The sequence below is a fragment of the Echiichthys vipera genome (assembly GCF_963691815.1).
Source record: "Echiichthys vipera genome assembly, chromosome: 3".
Classification (NCBI taxonomy): domain Eukaryota; kingdom Metazoa; phylum Chordata; class Actinopteri; order Perciformes; family Trachinidae; genus Echiichthys; species Echiichthys vipera.
The window spans coordinates 29,729,944-29,751,496 of NC_139828.1; the positions used below are offsets into that span (position 1 = coordinate 29,729,944).

The following is a 21,553-nucleotide window of genomic DNA, read 5'->3' on the forward strand; positions in this document are numbered from 1 at the left end:
AAAAAAACATGTGTCATAATATTCTGGACTTCACATTGTTCTCGTTGGTTCAATATTGGTGTGGAATCATTGGAAATAATGACACTATGTTTAAACCTCTTTTCTGTGGAGCACTGTAGATGTTCATTTAGTTTTGAAGGAGGCTCAATTGTTTTTTAATAATTTCAGTGTACTCAGACTATATTGATTTGATCAGTGGCAGTTTTTGCTCTTGAGTGCACCCAAGCTTACTGGTGGATCTGTATCATGCAGGATTATATTGTGTCATTTGGGATAGTTTTCAAACAAGCCCAAGCCAAAACACACCAGCCTCTCAGCTGAGCGGATGGCCCTGAGGATGAGAGACAAAGATTGGTTCATGGTGCTGTGGCAAAGTATTTCCTTGTCTGCAGAGTTGTGTTTCACTGATTTGCTGGTGACGTTACAATGAAGGACGGCTTCCTGTGAGAACCTCAGGATGGTGAACTGAGGATTCTTCCCTGGAAGGCTGTATAACATGTTCCTACAGATAGAGAAGGGAAGAGAGAAGAGAATGTCAATAACTTAAATCATTCAAACAGAGGGATATGAAATCCATGCATCGTTTTTCAACATGCAGGGTAGAATTAGAGTAGCAACAGAACCACTTGGTTAGGTTTAGACAACAAAACTACAAGACAAGGTTTAGGCAACAAAACTACATGATTAGGTTCAGGCAACAAACTACTTGGTTAGGTTTAGACAACAAAACTACTTGGTTAGGTTTAGACAACAAAACTACATGATTAGGTTCAGACAACAAAACTACTTGGTTAGGTTTAGGCAACAAAACTACATGATTCGGTTTAGGCAACAAAACTACTCGGTTAGGTTTAGGCAACAAAACTACTCGGTTACGTTTGGGCAACAAAAATACATGATTTGGTTTAGGCAACAAAACTACATGATTAGGTTTAGGCAACAAAACTTCTTGGTTAGGTTTAGTCAACAAAACTACTTGGTTAGGTTTAGGCAACAAAACTACATGGTTGGGTTGAAACAACAAAACTTCTTGGTTAGGTTTAATCAAAGATCGTGATTTGGGTGAAAACAAGTCTTACATAAATAACATAACTTGCAATGGATAGCCATGTTATGCAAAAACATAGTTAAAAGTTTAAAAAAAAGTCAACTTTGACATTTGGTTCGACACGGAACACGAAGAGTCTGTTTGTTTCTGTTTGAAGTCTGTTTGTGTGACCCGTCTGTCCACCTGGATCTCCCCTCTATGCAGACTTTGTCCCTCTTTTCATTACGTTCTCTAACCTTTCCCGAGTTGAAGCTCGGGGTCCGTTTCACAAAGCAGGTTTAGTGAAAACTCTGAGTCTGTTAACCCTGAAATGAGGGAAACTCTGAGTTTTCCGTTTCACAAAGGGAGGTAACTCAAACCAGAGAAAGAGGGGTAATTCTAGCCTGTTTCACAAAAAGAGGTAACTTAACCTCTCGGTCAGTAACCATGGTAACATGCTCTCTGAAACTAACCTGGTCGGGACCAGGTTTTTCTCAGAAAACCTTGAGTTTCTCTCCGTCTCCGCCCTATTTCAGCCACACACGGTGTTTGATTTCCTCATTCATTCAGTCAGCGGGCGAGTTTTGGCGTAGTATAGTTCTGTCGTCTGTTTTTTCAGAAAATCATTGCAAAAATCAGTCAGTAATCCTACATTAGAAGTTATATTAGGTGGCAACTATTTCACTACAATGGCGTGTTCTTTTGATAACGATCCCGTGGATGAAGGTGCAGCATTACTGCGCAGAGAATTAAATATTCGTCGGGAGATGTTCTTGCATTTCCAGGCAATTATCTTTTTGAGCGGTACCATTTCATATCACAGCAGATATTGTGTGTTGCGCTGCGTTTTTTTGCAAAAGGGAGTTTTTTTATACAACATATAAAAATCAGTCAGTAGGCCTACATTAGAAGTTATATTAGGTGGTGACTATTTCACTACCATGGCATGTCCTTTTGATAGTGATAACGATCCCGTGGATGAAGGTGCAGCATTACTGCACAGAGAATTAAATATTCAGACCGCGCATAGACGTCCTTAATATACTGCAGCCATAATTACAAAATGAATGAAATGGATCTTTTGAGCAAGTTGAATGTATTTGACTTAGCGTTTCCTAAATATAATCCCAGCTTTTCTTGCAATTCATAGGTTCAAAAGTGTGTGCTTTTAATTGGGTAACCGGTATATAAACTACTCCTATAGGTGGAAACAACAGCCTTCTGATCCAGAATATCATCTATAATGCGAGGGAGTGCATTTCACGACAGGGGTGCTGAATACAGCACAACACCGTTTCATGTCACAGTCCATCATTTACATACACAGCCTCATCCGTCCTTACATTTCCAACATTAACAACCAAAGTCATGCTCTCACATGCCAGCAGATATTGTGTGTTGCGCTGTGTTTTTTTTGCAAATGGGAGTTTTTTATACAACATATAAAACAGCCACTTACGGTAATATTTACTTTACCATGTAAAACATGCTCAAAATGAGGCGTCACCATGAGATTGTGCCGATGTTTTACCTGTTTGAACAATGTTTTTATGTTTCATCTTAAGCTGCTGCCAAGTGCGCTTCTCCCCCGCGGGGTTGCACTTAAATTAAATAAATTAATAGGCTACCACTCAAGCAGTTCCCCCTGTGATATTACTGTGATTGCAACAGGACTACATTTAAACTTACGCACTGACCCGAGCAGCAATGTTCTCCCACGCCGTCTCCCTCTCTTTTGCTGCTGCAGTGGTGTTACACTTTCGGCGAAAAACATGCTCAAACTCTCCGTATGAGCGCATTAATATTTACAGTTCCAGTGGTAGCCTAGCCCTCCCCTTCCCCGTTGCTATGGTGACTCGTCGAATCAGGGCTCCATTGATGCTGTTGATCAACCTAACGCAAATCTGCTGTTCTGGAACTGAAAACTCAGAGTTTCCTATCTCAGAGTAGATCAACTCAGAGTTCAGGGTTAGACTCAGAGTTTGTTGAACCTGCTTTGTGAAACGGACCCCTGGGGCCTGTTTCACAAAGCAGGTTTAGTGAAAACTCTGAGTCTGTTAACCCTGAAATGAGGGAAACTCTGAGTTTTCCGTTTCACAAAGGGAGGTAACTCAAACCAGAGACAGAGGGGTAACTCTAGCCTGTTTCACAAAGAGAGGTAACTTAACCTCTCGGTCAGTTACCATGGTAACATGCTCTCTGAAACTAACCTGGTCAGGACCAGGTTTTCTCAGAAAACCTTGAGTTTCTCTCTGTCTCCGCCCTCTTTCATCCACACACAGTATTTGATTTCCTCATTCATTCAGTTAGCGGGCGAGTTTTGGCGTAATGTAGTTCTGTCATCTGTTTTTTCAGACATTAGAAGTTATATTAGGTGGCGACTATTTCACTACCATGGCATGTCCTTTTGATAACGATCCTGTGGTTGAAGGTGCAGAATTACTGCGCAGAGAATTAAATATTCGTCGGGAGATGATTATCAAACTATTGATTATAGATGTTCTTGCATTTCCAGGCAATTCTCTTTTTGAGCGGTGTGTGTTGCGCTGCGTTTTTTTGCAAAAGGGAGTTTTTTTTATACAACGTATAAAAATCATTCATTAGGCCTACATTAGAAGTTATATTAGATGGTGACTATTTCACTACCATGGTGTGTCCTTTTGATAACGATCCCGTGGATGAAGGTGACGCATTAACGCAATGATAATTAAATATTTGTCGGGAGATGATTATCAGACCGCGCATAGACGTCCTTAATATACTGCAGCCATAATTACAAAATGAATGAAATGGATCTTTTGAGCAAGTTGAATGTATTTGACTTAGCGTTTCCTAAATATAATCACAGCTTTTCTTGCAATTCATAGGTTCAAAAGTCTGTGCTTTTAGTTGGGTTACAAGTATATAAACTACTCCTATAGGTGTAAACAACAGCCTTCTGATCCAGAATATCACCTATAATGCGAGGGGGTTCATGTCACGGCAGGGGTGCTGAATACGCACAACACCGTTTCATGTCACAGTCCATCTCATCCGTCCTTACATTTCCAACATTAACAACCAGTCATGCTCTCATATCCCAGCAGATATTGTGTGTTGCGCTGCGTTTTTTTGCAAATGGGAGTTTTTTATACAACATATAAAACAGCCACTTACGGTAATATTTACTTTACCATGTAAAACATGCTCAAAATGAGGCGTCACCATGAGATTGTGCCGATGTTTTACCTGTTTGAACAATGTTTTTATGTTTCATCTTAAGCTGCTGCCAAGTGCGCTTCTCCCCCGCGGGGTTGCACTTAAATGAAATAAATTAATAGGCTACCACTCAAACAGTTCCCCCTGTGATATTACTGTGATTGCAACAGGACTACATTTAAACTTATGCACTGACCCGAGCCGCAATGTCCTCCCGCACCGTCTCTCTCTCTTTTGCTGCTGCAGCGGTGTAAACCTGCTCAAACTCAATGTATGAGCGCATTAATATTTCCAATTCCAGTTGTAGCGTAGCCCTTCGCTTCCCCGTTGCCATGGTGACTCGTCGAATCAGGGCTCCATTGATGCTGTCCTTTTTTACTTGCGGTGCACACGCTTAACTCCAGGTCAAACTACTCTGAGTTGATCAACCTAACGCAAATCTGCTGTTCTGGAACTGAAAACTCAGAGTTTCCTAACTCAGAGTAGATCAACTCAGAGTTCAGGGTTAGACTCAGAGTTTTTTGAACCTGCTTTGTGAAACGGACCCCTGGTGTGTCGGTATCAGATGCTGAGGGTTGTTTATTATTATTATTATTATTATTATTAATATTATTATTATTATTATCATCATTCACACTGTTGTAACCACCAACATGCAAAGACATTTAGCAGAGCACATAAAGAAACACAAACAAGCCTTTGGGGGTAGCAGTGAAGTAGCTACATTTGTAGGTCAGAAAGGCAGAGACTGCAGTGTTGTTCCCCTCTGGGCTGAAGAACATTGATTTATCTTAAAGTGGCTGAACAGACAGTCTTAGAGAGTAAATGAAGTGATTCTTCATCTGTTAAGTGTGAAGGAACATTGACCTTCAGCACACAATTTAGACTCAAAGTCAGAGAAGATTCTGTATCTGCTGTTTTATGACACCAGTGAGGCAATCATGTAAGTTAAGGATGTTTAGGTTATTGTAATATTATTTTTTGTCCGTTTGTCTCATTCTTGGGACTATTTTTGCCGACCGCGTCTCCGTCTGGACGCAACAATGCGGCGGCTCCATTGTTTACACCCGTGAACAGCTGTTGTCGCTAACACCAACGGCGCTAATGCGGGAGAGGCCTGAAATCCCCAAAGAACTGAGGAGAAAGTACAGGGGATGTAAGGCTGGACGTAAACAACGGGAAAAGAAGAGGAGATATAAACCATCTCTCCCTTCCATCACCATGGGGAACGTGAGGTCGCTGGCTAACAAGATGGACGAGCTGGCGGGCCTGGTGAAGACTCAGTGGAGGTATCGTGTGAGCAGTGTGCTGTGTTTCACGGAGACGTGGCTCCACGAGGACATCCCGGACTCGAACGTAACTGTGGACGGCTTTCAGACTGTTCGGGCGGACAGGAGTCACCATGAGAGTGGCAAGAGGAAAGGTGGGGGACTTGCTATTCTTATTAACAACAAGTGGTGTCATCCTGGACACTTTACTGTAAAGGAGCGTGTGTGTAGCCCGGACATTGAGCTGCTTGCCGTGAGTCTGCGGCCATATTATCTGCCGAGGGAGTTTTCACACGTGATCGTTCTGGTTGTTTAAGTTCCTCCGACTGCAAACGCGGCGCGCGCGAGTGACGTCATCCACACCGTCGTCGCGGGACTTCAGACACGGCACCCAGACGCATTCATTGCAATATCTGGGGACTTCAACCACATCACTCTGGCTGCAACACTGCCCACTTTCAAGCAGTTTGTGGACTGTCCCACCAGGGAAAACAAGACACTGGACCTGCTGTATGCTAATGTTAAAGAGGCTTACAGCTCCACTGCCCTTCCTCCTCTTGGAAGATCAGATCACAACCTCATCCATCTGCAGCCCCTGTATAAGCCCCAAGTCCAGCGGCTTCCTGTGACCACCAGGACTGTGAGGAGATGGTCACAGGAGACTGACGAAGCTTTACAGGGTTGCTTTGAACTCACAGACTGGGATTTCCTCTGTAATTCACATGGGGAGGACCTTGATGATCTCACGGACTGCATAACAGGGTACATCAATTTCTGTGTGGACAGCGTTGTTCCTACAGAGACTGTACTCTGTTTCCCAAATAACAAGCCGTGGGTCACCGGAGACATCAAGGTCCTGCTGAATGCGAAGAAGAGGGCCTTCAGAGAGGGGGACAGAGAGCAGATGAGGCAGGTCCAGAGGGAGCTGAAGGAGAGGATCCAACAGGGCAAAGACACCTACAGGAGGAAGCTGGAGCACAAACTCCAGCAGAACAACTTAAAGGACGTGTGGAGCGGCATGAGGAGCATCACTGGCTACAAACCATCTGGTAGCCAGACGGTAGGAGGTGGTACTGAACGTGCCAATGAGCTGAATCTGTTCTTCAACAGATTTGATGAAAGGGCTCTGGACCACCTCCCCACGGCTCCTCTACAACCATCCACCTCCAAACCTCCAACCCTGCTGACACCTCCCCCTCAATTCCTTCCTGATTTTGCCCTACCTGTCCCCTGCCCCCCGCCATCACCTCTCTCCACCCCCACCAACACACACAGCAGACAGACCTTCACTGCAGAGCAGGTGAGGAAGGAGCTGTGCAGACTCCGCCCAGGCAAGGCAGCGGGTCCCGACGGTGTCAGCCCGAGGGTCCTCAAAACTTGTGCGATCCAGCTGTGTGGAGTCCTGCAGTACATCTACAACCTCAGCCTGAGTCTCGAGAAGGTCCCTGTGCTGTGGAAGACATCCTGCCTGGTACCATTACCAAAGAAGGTGCGTCCCAGCACCTCAGAAGACTACAGACCGGTGGCGCTGACGTCGCACCTGATGAAGTCCCTGGAGAGGCTGGTTCTTTCACTTCTTCGGCCCCTGGTCAGCTCATCACTGGACCCTCTACAGTTTGCCTACCAGCCGAGACTAGGAGTGGAGGATGCTATCATCTTCCTGCTCAACCGTGCCTGTGCCCACCTGGACAGAGCGGGGACCACAGTGAGAATCTTGTTCATGGACTTCTCAAGTGCGTTCAACACCATCCGGCCTGCTCTGCTGGGACGGAAGCTGACGGCGATGCAGGTGGACCCTCCCCTGGTTTCCTGGATTACGGATTACTTGACGGGTCGACCACAGTATGTCAGACTGCAGGACGGAGTGTCTGACACCGTGGTCTGCAGCACTGGAGCTCCACAGGGTACTGTTCTTTCCCCATTTCTGTTCACCCTGTACACCTCAGACTTTCAGTTCCTCTCTGAGTCCTGCCACCTGCAGAAGTTTGCAGACGATTCTGCAATTGTTGGCTGTGTCAGTGAGGGGAAGGAGGAGGAGTACAGGGGCGTTGTGGACTCCTTTGTCGACTGGTGTGCAGCTAATCACCTGATTCTAAACGCCACCAAGACAAAGGAGCTAGTGGTGGATTTTCGCAGGAGTAAATCTGCCCCCACACCCATCTCCATCAACGGCGTGACTGTGGATGTTGTCCAGGATTACAAATATCTTGGAGTATACCTGGACAACAAACTGGACTTTTCCAAGAACACTGAGGCTGTATACAAGAAGGGCCAGAGTCGTCTCTATTTCCTGAGGAGGCTCCGGTCATTCAATGTTTGTAACACCATGCTGAGGATGTTCTACCAGTCAGTGGTAGCCAGTGCCATCTTCTTTGCTGTTGTGTGCTGGGGCAGCAGACTGAGGGCAGCAGACGCAAAGAGGATCAGTAAGATCATCAGGAAGGCTGGCTCCGTCCTGGGGGTCAAACTGGACTCTTTGGTGGCGGTGTCTGAGAGGAGGATGCTGTCTAAACTGCACAGCATCCTGGACAATAACTCTCACCCTCTCCACCAGCTGCTGACCTCCAGCAGAAGCACATTCAGCCATAGACTCATTCTCCCCCGGTGTAATACTGAACGCCGGAGGAAGTCTTTTCTTCCGGCGGCCATCAAACTTTATAATTCATCTCCCCCCAGTCAGGTAAGGAACAGTGGAGACACTGTATCCTGAAAATGTCACTTTGTCACTATATACCATCACTGCATCACTTAATTCAGTTGTACTTTATTCAGTTGTACTGTCACTTACTTCAGTAAGTAATGCTGCTATACTACACTGTCACTTTATATCACCACTACATCACTTTATTTATTTATTAATGGTTTACTGTAACTATCTGCTGATATACTTACTGTGCTTTAGGACATGCTGCTACATTTCACTGTGGTTACTGTAACTGACTTAAGTACGAAATGCTGCTACACTCCACTGTTCCATACTGTCACTTAGTTCTGTAGGACATGCTGCTACATTTTTAACATTTTTAACACTTATAACTTAACGCTCCTTCTCACTTATTTAGTTTGTACTTATTTTATTTCAATCTGCTGCTAAACTGCACGCTGCGTATTGTTGTATATTGTATATACCTACGCTTAACCACGACGTCTGTTGCACTCTGTCACACTTGGTTCATTGCTTGATTTATCTGACGTTAGCTTTATTTTGATTTGATTTATGTTTATGCTTATTGTTACTCTGATCCTTTTCCGCCTTTGTATCGAAACTGTTGCACAATAATTTCCCTCGGGATAAATAAAGCTTCTTGAATCTTGAATCTTGAATCTTGAATCTTGAATAAGTTGACAAAAGTGACAGTGGACAACTGGCATGTTTACCACAATGTCCATGTTCGCTCACTCTGTATCTTCTAGGTTTAATTTTACTGATGATTGTGATACGATGTTGCAGCAGCCAACTCTCATAACTGCAGCATATAGCATTAGAGTTTCAAATGAGTCTTCAATTTCAGCTACATTACCTTACAATGATAAAATACATTTGGCAAAAAATAGAGCAACAGTATCTATCAGCTAATGGACTGCCTATCTAAATTGACTGGTGCATGTTGATTTTCATACTGAAAAAAATGGAAACTAGAGACCATCTTTCTATCTTGCAACCACAACACCAAATCGGGCCAGGGGCATAAAGTGTGGGGGCTGACGGTCCCTTCCTTACTTCCTACCTCCCCTACTTCCGGCACCCTTTCATACACCACACAAATCTTTGAGCTAAGCCTTCATTTGCATCTCAACTTCACACCTTTAAAGTTATGTGACTGTATCTGGCTGATAATTCTCTGTGGGTTTGACACAGCCCTACATTTTAATGACATGTAGTCTCGTTGTTAATATAATAACATTTATTAAACCAGTTTTTAGGTTAAGGAATGATTAGGCAACTAAAATATTGCTTTAAAGTGTGTTAAACGTTTCTTTTATAGCTTTAGATTGGCTTTTGCATCAGGGACCGTTCTAATCTAGCTTGCCTGGTGTACTTTTGAATCTCAGGTTTTAGGGAAATACATAGACATCTCCCCTTCAGTAGAGGAATGTGTAAACCCTCTAGTGACAAAATTTACAAGTCAGTATAGTAAAGGTCAGACCTTTTAAGAGACATAATAATAAGAAAAACACATTTTCTAATGAAGGAGAAATGTTAGGTTGGGAAAAGATTACAGGTTACAGCTAATAAAAAGAGTAAACATTCATTGAAGGTCTGTAAAGGGACATGCTCTACACCCATGCACCACTCCAACCTCAACATCCCAGCTTTCTTCATTGATATAGGGCACACCAATTCCTGTATTTTTAGCACTGGATGTAAAATGCCAAATCATCCAATATAGACTAATTCCTTGGGATGCTGCATTAAGAAAAACTACACTGAAGAATCTACAAACACTTGGTCACCTTCGAAACATCATCAGTAATTCCATTTATAGAATCCATAAATTTTCAGAAGATGACTTAGAACAGTGGCTCCAACATTTCCTTCAAGGGGCCCATATTCTATCATTGAGTAACGTGATGACCCCGGACTTTTATGGATATTTCTCATTTTATTTAATGCATAACAATACCAGTGTCCAGGTTGGTGTAAATAAGTAGTTGTTCATGGAGAGTCACACTAAAGTTGCTGAAATTATTTTGTGGTATTTTCTTGAATAGTGACCTTAGTATAAACCGGATAATACCCTCCAAGTTGAATGTTCCATGATTGTAAACAGGCTACAGAAGCTACGAACCACCCAACATGAAATGGAGGTTTGCCTCCACTTTGTAAAACATGTAATGTTATTTTATTTTCCTAAACATATAAAACAAATTGGAAACTGCAGAGATGAAAACAGAACACTTTAAAAAAAAAAAAGGGGGAGCCATGTAATGAGCCTGAAACCCAATATAATCTTGTCTGCCCACGTCTCCTAACCAACAGACTCCACCATCTGTCTGTGAATATCCAGTTATGAAAGAGGTCCTTTTGAAGCACCTCAGAGTGTACATAAAGACATCTGATATTGATTTCTGTGGCCCTCTGCAACCTGACATCTAGTCTTAGTAGAGGCTGCCTCCTGCTCTGCAACACAACAAATTGAGTTTAAACTATGTCTTCTGCCCCAAATGTCAATCACACTGGAGCAGCAGCTTCCATCCAACACTGACAGCAACATGGTGTGTCTGTGTGTTCTGGTGCCTCTTTGTAAGGGTCAAAAGATTTAACTTCAAAGTGAGAAGAAAATTCAGTTTGGCCTCCTATTTGTTAAGAGGAAATTTAAAGGCTATGGGTTTAGGTCTTGGGGTTAGGAGCAGAAACCACTAACTTTAACATGTCAGTTTGTATTCAAATTTTGAACTAATCAAACACCATATGAAAAAAACAAAAGCAATTTGGCTGCCTTTTTTCCGGCCTGGTCCGTATATTCAGACAGATCACCGCATATTGTTGGCCTGTTTAGCACCCCAATTTGCTGGTTCAAACCCTACACATATCGGCAGCCTGATTTCCATGTAAATACATTTTTACGGCTTGCCGGCACATTGGGCGGAGGTGTCCATGATGTGAACTGTTTTAAAAGCAAGAAACGGTTGATCACAGGAACGAGATACAGCAAAATATCAACTGTTGTGATGAGAAACTGGAAAGTGAAATGCGTGAGATGCTGACCATCGGCAGAGGAAGTCGTACATTCTCAGATCATGGGGACGGTGAAAGATGGGATTCTTTACAAAAAGCTGGCAGAGTCACTTTGCCGATGCGGCTTGCGTCGGGAGAATAAACAAGTTATCAGCCAATTAAAGAACTTTAGAAAAAAGTTCAATAACAGGAGCATAACTTTGTGCTACACATCACGTCACATGTTTAAGGCTACGCCTATCCCAGAAAGCTGATTTTTGGTAAAGGAGGAATATTACGCCTCGGTTTCACAAAGACAGGACGTCAAATTGCCACCTTTTGCCTGCCCGCCAATGTGATGGCTTTTCTGTATAAAAACATCCTATCTACTCAAAAGAAATCCCTCATCCGCTTAACCCAGTCATTAAATTCTGATCAGGTTGGACTCTTCCAGTGGTGAAAAATAATTCTAGCTGCCGGTATAAAGACCATCAGTGATATCCCTGGTGGCAACTCTGCTCTATCTCTTGTTTGACAAAATTGGGGAAGTATTTTTCAAGTAATTTTTCCAATTTTCCAAAAACCTCTTTCCAGAAAAGAAAAACTGATGAACTTTCCCAAGATGAGTGTAAGAAGGTACCTGTCTCTACATTACATTTCCAACATAAGTTGTTCTGTTTCAAACCCATTCTATGAATTTTGCTGGTGTATAATAATATCTGTGAATGATCTTGCAATGCGTAAATTTTCCTCATCCATCCCTTATGTGCCATCATGCATTTGTTACATCTTTCCATGCATATTCCTCAATAATACAATTTAGATCTTTTTGCTAAATTACTTTTTCATACTTCCCACACTGAGGTACAGGTAACTCCTAGCCTGGTGTTGATGCCTAAGGTTCCAATGCTACTTCTCAACTGGAGGTAAATCCCCACATACTCCTTTTCTTTCAGTCCGAAATGTTCAGACATTGCTTACATGACATTATTTAATGATTTTTTCCAAAATGCCAAAATGTCAAAACCTCTTCTGCGATTACATACACACACGCAACACAACATGAGTTGCAAGTGTTTTTTTGAGAGGAGCCCAAGTTCCAGATCTGAACCCAAAACCAAATTAACCAATCGGTTGTTACATTATAGGTACATTTTCTTGTGTTGCTTGTGTGATTAAAGATTCTTTACGGCACTTTGTGTTCAGCATGTGGCCTGAGTTGCAACACTGCACAGACTTGCCATGTATGTGTGTGTGTGTGTGTGTGCGTGCGTGCCCTTTGCCAGTTTCTATAAGTGCATTCACTGTGCATTCATAAGAAGTATCATGTCCCAAAAAGGTCAAATGAATACAAAGAGGAATGGACAGAGGTATGCATCCATTCTCTGTGTTCATACTGCAGCAGCTGCTTGACCTACCACCACTTGATTCATTGCCTCCGTCTGGTAGTCACTCCTTTTGTGTCGAGGCTCAAGGCTCTGTTTACAGACAAACTGGCCTGATTCTCTCACTAAGTCAGGCCACCGTGATGTCATGTTGAATTTTATGCAGTGTTTGTTTTGTTACAGACAACTCATTGACTTTTATTTATTTGCGTCTGTTTCACTGACATTGCTGTTTTCTTCAGAGGCATTTTATTACCAGCAGAACTATGTATATTGTTTCTCTTGTAGTTGTCTAAAAAATAAATGTAACATTACTAGTTTACTACCACTATGGTCACATGTTTCGATCATGTGTGTTTGTGATCATGTGTTTAAAACAGCTGTTTCACAACGATAAATGCAATGGTCTTATATGTCAGTTTCGGAGTCAGTGGCAATCGCCCTTATCTGTCATTTATGTATGAGGACGTGTTGCCAATAGATCCATTATAGGCCCTAAAGTAAATTTTAAAAATGCCTGTTCTAATTGTAAGAGTATTGGTTTCTAGGTTGACCAAGAATGAAGTTGCTCAGCTTTAAAGTTTTGTAACTCAGAGTAAAAATGGAGTTCAAAGCCCTCAGCAAGACCCCCCACCGACCCTGCCGCCCACCAAGAACAGTTATTATCCTGAATCTCCTTCCAGTGTCAGCTGTAACTGCATCTTTGAATTGAAACATTTGCAGCCGGACCACAAACAGGTCTGCACTGATTTATCCTAACTAAATTACACAACAGTGACTAGGATTCTCTGGAGAGTGTTTGAAGGCTCAGTGTCCATTTCAAGAGATTACTCACAAAAATATATTTGTGTACGTGTGTTAAATTGCTTAAAAATGTACCTTAGGTTTTGTTGCCTGGTGTAAACCGTCGAGGAAAACATTTGAAAAACTGTTCAGAGCTCTTAGTCTAATTGTCTCAGTTCTGTGAGGGAATGGTAACTTCCTTTATAAATGAGTTCTATTAAGCCTTAATGCTTTCCGAGCATGATGGAGCAGCTAATTTTAGCTTGGATGCTAATGGCAGTCGAGGACAATTAACATATCTATTACTGCCATAAACTGTGAATAACACTGAAGAGCAGAAGCCATTCATTGCATTAGAATCTAGTTGATAAGTAGACAGCTAAAGAGCTGTGTGGGAAGACAGATTGTGTAGCAGACACTGTGAGGATGCTAAAATCCAACAGAACAGAGGTTTTACTATTATGAGATAGAAATATAGCTGCCGAGAAAAAGTCTCCACTATCAGTCAAGGTCAGCTGTCCCCCAACTAAATGTGATTTGATATGATTTATTTTGTTTATTCTTTAGGTGGACACTTTGACTAAAATAACTTCACCAACTAATCTGGAGCTCTCACTTTCTTGTACGTGCACCGTGCAGAGCCAATGAATTACTGCTGCTCTGCCCGGAAAAGCTGCTGCTTGGAATAAATTCAGAGGGTGTTGTGTGTAAATGATTCCCCTTTTTGTCAGAAGGAATAAATATGTGTTCACTGTGAAGCTCCAGTTTTATGTTACATTATTGCTGCTGTGCTCCATATGTAGAACAAGTTGAAAAAGAAGAAGCAAGATAGATGGCTGACTTAGATTAGAATCATGTCTGCCACATTATAGGGCCGTATGTGATTTAGGGACTGTGTGGAAATTATTAGGGCAGGGCAAGGGTTATTTTTCCTTTTTGCTGAGTCTAAATTTGTACCTTTTTAGAATTATTGTCCTTTTCATGGCCACCATCACTACTACACTTTTTTTCCCAAGTCCCAAGTCATATGAATATGTATGTAGATGCCACATCCAGGCTTGTGAGATGCCTCATCCTGGTTTGGGATGTTCTAATGAAGTAAATACCAAAAATAAGCAACACAGAATAACATTTCACAGATAAGCTGTTTTGTAAAGAAATATTTTACTGTTGCAAACATGTTGAATTTGATATACTAGTGCATTTCATGTAGAAAGCAAGTATTCTTATGGAAAAGTGGAAGCCCAAGGAGCCTATACATGACCAAATGTAGTCTTTGAAAGTGGGACACATAAAAAGGTGTACATGTAGGCAGAGACACACTGAGGCACACAAACACAGTTAATGTAAAAAAGACAATCACACGTTGACCAAACTTTGTCAGACAAATAGGCACACAGAAAACGCAGGGATATACACATTAACACTACATGCAGTACATAAACATACAGACTTGAATACAGTAGTTGATGCTGTTGTGAATCAGGGACATTTAGGTTTGTTGTAAAACGGGAGCATTAACCTTGTGAAATGGACCTTTTTAAAGATGTAAACATAAACATTCCAAAACAGTCATAGTTTATTTCCTGTTGTAGTGTGAATGACATCAGCTGACAGAAAGTTACCAAGGACCAAGGCTGTTGCCTTGCAATGGAATTCATTTGAAAAGGTCTATAGGCCAGACTACATCAGCAGCTTGCTCGAAGAGAAGACGTGTTGTATCTACCCTGGTTAAATGATTCACGCTTCTTACTGATGTCCACAACCAATTTATTCTCTCCACAAAGTTACGGAACACCGTGAAAACTGTAACAACATAAAACACATTTTACATTTGTTATTTTCACAGAGGTTTCTTATACATGGGTACACAAGTTTTTAATATTTAGAATAATTACCGTGTACGCCTGCTTAGCCAGTAGTAGACAGTTTCTCTCATCTCTTTTCTCTCTCTCCCTCTCGTCTCTCTGTTTCTCACTAACAACTTAGGCTCATGTCCAACGTCACTTGGACAGGAAGTGACCTCTGACACCATTTCAATGAAACATTTCAATACATTTTTACAGCAGAACTATTAATTAAACTGCATTTAGGTTTTATCACAAATTAATGTAAACATATTAAAATAATAAAACCAATTAGAAATCATTGATGACTTCACTAACTTCCGGTGTTGCCACGGTAACTCATTGCTTTATTTCGGCGACAGCTACACTCCCACCAAATTACCTTCAATTAACACAAATGGAGACGTGAAATACATTTACACTCTTCATTAAATAAGTAATGGTAATTTCCAAGCACTGGTCTGTTGTTTCTTTTAAGAATCTGACATCTGAAAATATACCATGTGACCATAATCACCATTACCACAACAAACAATTCAACAACACAGTTAATCAATATAATTAACCTCTCAACACAAGGAATACTCATTTGAAAATGAACTTCAGTATAATGACAACCTTTGACTTAGAAAGGATACATTCGATCAATATCTGAACTATCTCCCCTTATTAGCTACTCTTCACTAGAACCACTAACTTCTGAATGGGTCTTTGAACGATAGATGGTTGATTGAGGCGTTCACCCTTTTTTCCTAACTTTCGTTCTCCAATTTTCAATGTCACTTTTCGTACCAGTCCATCATCATCCTTGCGTGCTTCTACGACCTTTGCAAGTTTCCATTCATTGCGAGGGACGTCCTCCTCCTTGATGATCACAATATCACCTACATCCACGTTACGCCTTGGCGCATGCCATCGCTGACGCAAAGCAATGTTTGATAAGTATTCCTTCTTCCATCTGTGCCAGAATTGCTCGGACAGATATTGAACCCTTCTCCACCGTTTTTTAGCATAGAGGTCTTCCTTGACAAACCTTCCTGGTGGAGGAAGTGGAATTGAAGATTTCATTGTGATCAAATGATTTGGCGTGAGCGGCTCCAAACTTGTGGGATCACTGATGGTATCGACAGTGAGTGGTCGATTGTTTACAATGGACATAGCTTCGTAAAAGAATGTTCTTAAGGAAGTATCGTCCAACCTTCCAGCACCGTTGGCAAGGACTGTGCTCAGTACACTCCTCACTGTCCTGATTTGGCGCTCCCAGACGCCGCCAGTGTGACTTGAGTGTGGTGTATTCATCTGGAAGTCGCATTGATTTTCTGTCAGGTATGCAGCCACTCTTTCCTTATTGAGTTCTTTCAGAGCCTTTGCCATTTCATTCTTTGCTCCCACAAAGTTAGTTCCTTGGTCCGATCTAATGTGCCTAACGGCTCCACGGATAGCGACAAAGCATCGTAAGGAATTGACGAACGCGTCGGTCGTCATGTCCTCCAACATTTCTATGTGCACTGCCCTGGAACAAAGACATGTGAAGAGGAGGCCGTACCGTTTTTGTTCTTTACGACCCTGCTTGGTGTGGAAGGGACCAAAGCAGTCCATGCCGCAGTAGGTGAACGGTGGTGCAGGTTCAACACGGTCACTCGGTAAATCCGCCATCCGTTGTTCTTCTGGTGGCGCACGCACCCGCCTGCACCGTACACACTGCCTGATGTGTTGAGCTACAGCCTTACTTCCACCAACTATCCAGTAACCATTGGCTCTTAGTTCATTGAGAGTTTGTCCTCTGCCTTGGTGTTGTAGTCTGTCATGATGATGTGCAATGATGAGGTTTGTAACAGTGCCTTCTTTAGCAAGAATTACTGGGTGTCTCAACTCCAGAGGTGCAGATGCCTTTCTCAGTCTTCCTCCCACTCTCATTATACCATCTTGGAGGAACGGGTCAAGCTGATAGAGTTGGTGGTTGCAAGGCAGCTTTCCTGATTTCTGGCTGAGCATGTTCAACTCCTCTTGGAAGGCATCATGTTGTGCAAGCTTGATAAGAGTCAGTGCAGCTTGCCTTCTCTCTTCCACATTTAAAGGTTCTGTGGTCTTGATTCTCTTAGCCAACCGCTGGATACGTGCAATAACGTTGACTGCTGTGGTCCATCTTGAGAACCGTGACAGGTGTCCTTGGATGTCAAATTGCCTTGCAGCCTCAGTTTTTAGCACCTGTGTAATCCTCACCTCCGGATCTCCCACCAGTAGCTCTGATGTACTCTGGCTTGTGGCTATTTCTCTTTCCCATAAAAACTTAGGACCAGAGAGCCAATTTGAGTTGATGAGGTCAGCGACCTTAAGTCCTCTCGAGGCGTGGTCAGCAGGATTCTCTCCTGTGTCAACGTAGTGCCATTGTTTTGTGTCAGTGGTTTCTCGAATTCTCTCGACACGGTTCGCAACGAAGACATGAAACCTTCGCGCTTCGTTGTTAATGTAGCCGAGGACCACTTTAGAATCAGTCCAATAATATTCTTTGTCGATCTTTAGCTCTAGTTCCTCCCTTAACATGTTGCTCACTGCTGCGGAGGTTACTGCAGCAGTTAGCTCCAACCTCGGTATGGTGACTATTTTGGTTGGCGCGACTCTAGCTTTGCCCATGACCAAGGAGCAGTGCACTTTTTCTTTGCTCAACAACCTGATGTAAGAGCACTGGCCATACCCTTGACTGCTCGCGTCGGAAAAGTGATGCAGTTCCGCTCTCTGGACCTCACCAAAGCCGTCAGGTATGAAGCATCTTGGTATCTCGATTGTCTCAAGGTTTTCCAAATCCTTCACCCAAGTCTCCCACCTTACCTTCAGATCCCTGGGTAATGGTTCGTCCCACCCTGTACCTCTCTGACACATCTCCTGCAGCACTCTTTTTCCCTCAAGGATGAATGGCGCTAAGAACCCTAAAGGGTCGTATAGAGAGGCCACGATGGAGAGAATCCCTCGCCGAGTCGTTGGCTTCTCATCGAGTGTCACCTTAAAGGAGAAGCTATCACTTTCAATGTTCCATATGATACCAAGCACTCTTTGCAGTGGCAAGACATCATGGTTGAGATCGACATTTTTTACTTCTACAGTGCGTTCTGCCATGTTGATGGAATCCAGTACCTCTCTGTTATTGGAAAGGAATTTGTGAAGGTGCAACTTTCCTTTGGCACACACAGCCTGAGCTTCCTTTACTAACTCAGTTGCCTCACCAACCGATTTCACACTTATGAGGCCATCATCAACATAGAAATGCTTCTTGATGAAACTAGCTGCAGAGGGGCACTCTGTCTCATTTTGAGTGGCGAGGTGTTTCATGCCATAATTGGCGCAGCCAGGGGAAGATGATGCTCCAAACAGGTGCACCTTCATGCGGTGCTCTGTGGGTTCTGCGCTTGTGTCCCCATTTTCCCACCAGAGAAATCGCAAATAGTCTCTATCTTCTTTACTGACATGAAACCTGTGAAACATCTTTTCCACATCGCACATAACTGCAATGGGATGTTTACGGAAACGACACAGTACAGCTGTGAGACCATTTGTGAGGTCGGGTCCTGTTAGTAGATGATCATTTAATGAGGTGCCTTCGTACTTTGCAGAGCAGTCGAAAACCACCCGAATCTTGTCTGGTTTCCTGGGATGGTAAACCCCTTGATGTGGGATATACCAAACTTTCCCGGGCTCTGGTTGGGTGTCCACTTTCTCTGCATCACCATCTTTGAAAACGCCTTCCATAAACCGCACATAGTCACTTTTGAACTTGGAATCTCTGTCCAGCTTCCTTTTGAGGTGCTTCAGTCGAGCCAAGGCCAGCTTCTTATTGTCTGGGAGGTGAGGACGTACTTTAAAGGGAAGAGGCATCTCAAGGTGGCCAAGTTCATTTTGTTGGATTCCACTCTTCAAGATTTGCAGGAAGCAAATATCTTCTTGAGATATGCTTTTATCGCCTGATTTGGTGTCTGCAAAATCGGTCTCAAGAGCCTTAATGACAGAAGATGGTGTTACAGGTGGTAGCTCTCTGACAGATACCCGATGACAAAGACCAGTCACATCTTTAGCATTCACACCCTGTGGTGCGCTTCCCACAATGCTCCAACCGAGGTCAGTTTTAATGGCGTAGGGCTCGTAGTCACCCCCAGTGATGACCTTTCTTGGAATTAGCGCTCTGGAGCAGTCATAGCCAATCAGTAATCCGACACCACAGTCCATCAATGGGGGTAGCTCATGGGCCGTGCTGACCAGGTGTTTCCATTTTTTGGCTGTTTGACAAGTTGGGATATGTGTACGGTCAAGAGGAATGAAGTCTCTTGTGTAGGCTGGAGGTAAGTTAATGGAAATGTCTGAGGAGAGACCTCTGACTTTGAGATCACATACTCTTTGACTCTTTACAACTGAATCCTTCCCCATCATGGTGGAGAGCTTCAGCTTTACTGGTTCCATTGCTGCCTGAAGCTTTTCACAAACCTCTTGATCGACAAATGTGTGACTGCTTTGTGTGTCCAATAAGGCATATGCTAGGGTTTCATTATCAGGAGCATTAGGTGCTGAAATCCACACTGGTACAATCATAGACGTACTCCCACCTTCTCCATTCACGCAGCATGATAGTGAAGATGTACTTTCTTCAACTGAGCTTTGCTTTGTTTCGGCTGAGAAACGATCTTCATGCAGTGGAGTTGGGTGGTTCTTTCTGCATATGCCACACATGGCTCTATTTCTACAGTCTTTAGAATTGTGACCTTTTCTTAGACATGCAAAACACAGTTTATTCTCATGTATGCATTTTTTCTTTTCTTCTACAGACATTTCTATCAGCTTTTTACATCTATGTATGGAGTGGTTTTCTCCACAACAAATACACTTGCTTATGTTTGAGTTTTGCAGTGGTGCGCTCCATTTCTTTGTTTTTTCCGTATCTCTCAACTGGATCTCCCCAAGGTCTGATTTGGATGTGGAGCTCGATGGAACTGGAGCCTTCACATTTGTAACAAAGGTGTTTGCTTTTGAGCGCTTTACCTCTCTTACTTGTGTCTCTGCGGAGTGCCTTAAAGCATGTAAGGATGACACTGGATTACATGCAATACGTGCCTCTTTGGCGATGAAAGCAGCAAACTCATGAAAGCTTGGATAGTCCTGACCTCGATCTAGCTGCTCTGTGACGCAGCGGTTCCACCTGGATGTCACCCATTCAGGAAGCTTGACCAGTATTTTCTGGTTCTCCTCGCAGTCATTCAGGACCTGTAAACCCTTTATGTGAGACATGGCATTACTACATGTTTGCAGGAAATCACTAAATTCTCTGAGCTTGACAAACTCTTTTCCACCGATTTTTGGCCACATATTTAGTTTCTCTCTGAAAGCTCGTTGCACTACAAAGGAATGGCCATATCTTGCATTCAACCTATCCCATGCTTGTTGATAAGCTTCCTCATCTGTTCTGTAGAAGCTGCCTTCAAGAAAGGATTTAGCCTCTCCTGCTATGTACCTCTGCAGGTAGAACATCCTATCCGCAGGATTGGAGCATCGTCTCTCTATAAGAGCCGTAAAGCTTGTGCTCCATTCTGTGAACTTCAGAGGGTCACCTGAGAATATGGTAGGTTCTGGGGTTGGAAGGCGAGTGAGAGCTATTGTTTCTTGTAATGTCTGGACTAAGGATGCTTCATTTTTTACAGCTTGCCGTTCTTGACCTGAGATAGAGTGTGCGAATGGGTTTGTATCATCAACTTTGCTGCACACAGAACTGCATGATCCATCCTTTCCTTTAGTTGCTTCTTCAGTGTAAACATTTAGCTTTGCTTGGATAACATCAATGTCTCTTTGATTTTCAAGTTTTTTCAACTGCTGACGCTGAGCTTCAATAGCAGCTTCCATTTCAATTTCAGCTTTCTTTGCAGCCAGCTGAGCCGCTGTTTCTGCCCTCTTAGCCGCAATGCTAGGGGATTCTGAGAGATGCTCTGAGTGGTGGTAGCTGCGTGCAGTAACTCTGGAAGATGCAGATCCATATATGGACCTAGCGTATTCATTATCAAGTAGCATGCATAACCTTGCTCTCTCTGCCTCCGCATCAAACTCACCTCCTCCTTCAGTGAGGCGCACTCTCATCAACTGCAGTAAGTCTGCTGTCACAGCTGAGCATGCATCAACTTTTCTTCGAATTTCTTGACTTGGTGCAACTTGGATTCGGATACTGTCATACAGCTCCTTTAAGTCTGAGTCAAGCTTCTCCGCTTCATCCATCATGTCATACATGTCACTTTCAGAGCAGTCTTGCTTCAACCTTGTGCGAATGTTTCTTACATTGCTTTTCCATTTCTCATATGTTGTTTTAAACTTCATCTCCTTTTGAATTAGCTCTTGCTCCTTCAGTTCTTGCATTT

The 21,553-nt window shown here is 43.0% G+C and overlaps 1 protein-coding gene across 1 annotated transcript in view; it reads right to left on the reverse strand.

The window, feature by feature from the left end:
* Positions 1 to 264: 264 nt before the first annotated feature.
* The window catches only part of naaladl2 (N-acetylated alpha-linked acidic dipeptidase like 2), a gene marked incomplete at its 3' end in the record, with an annotated part of 492,390 nt that continues 471,101 nt past the window's right edge, over positions 265 to 21,553 (reverse strand). The window contains exon 15 of the mRNA XM_083911485.1: positions 265 to 502. Within this exon, the coding sequence (XP_083767611.1) occupies positions 265 to 502 (238 nt within the window). The remainder of the gene's footprint in view (positions 503 to 21,553) is intronic.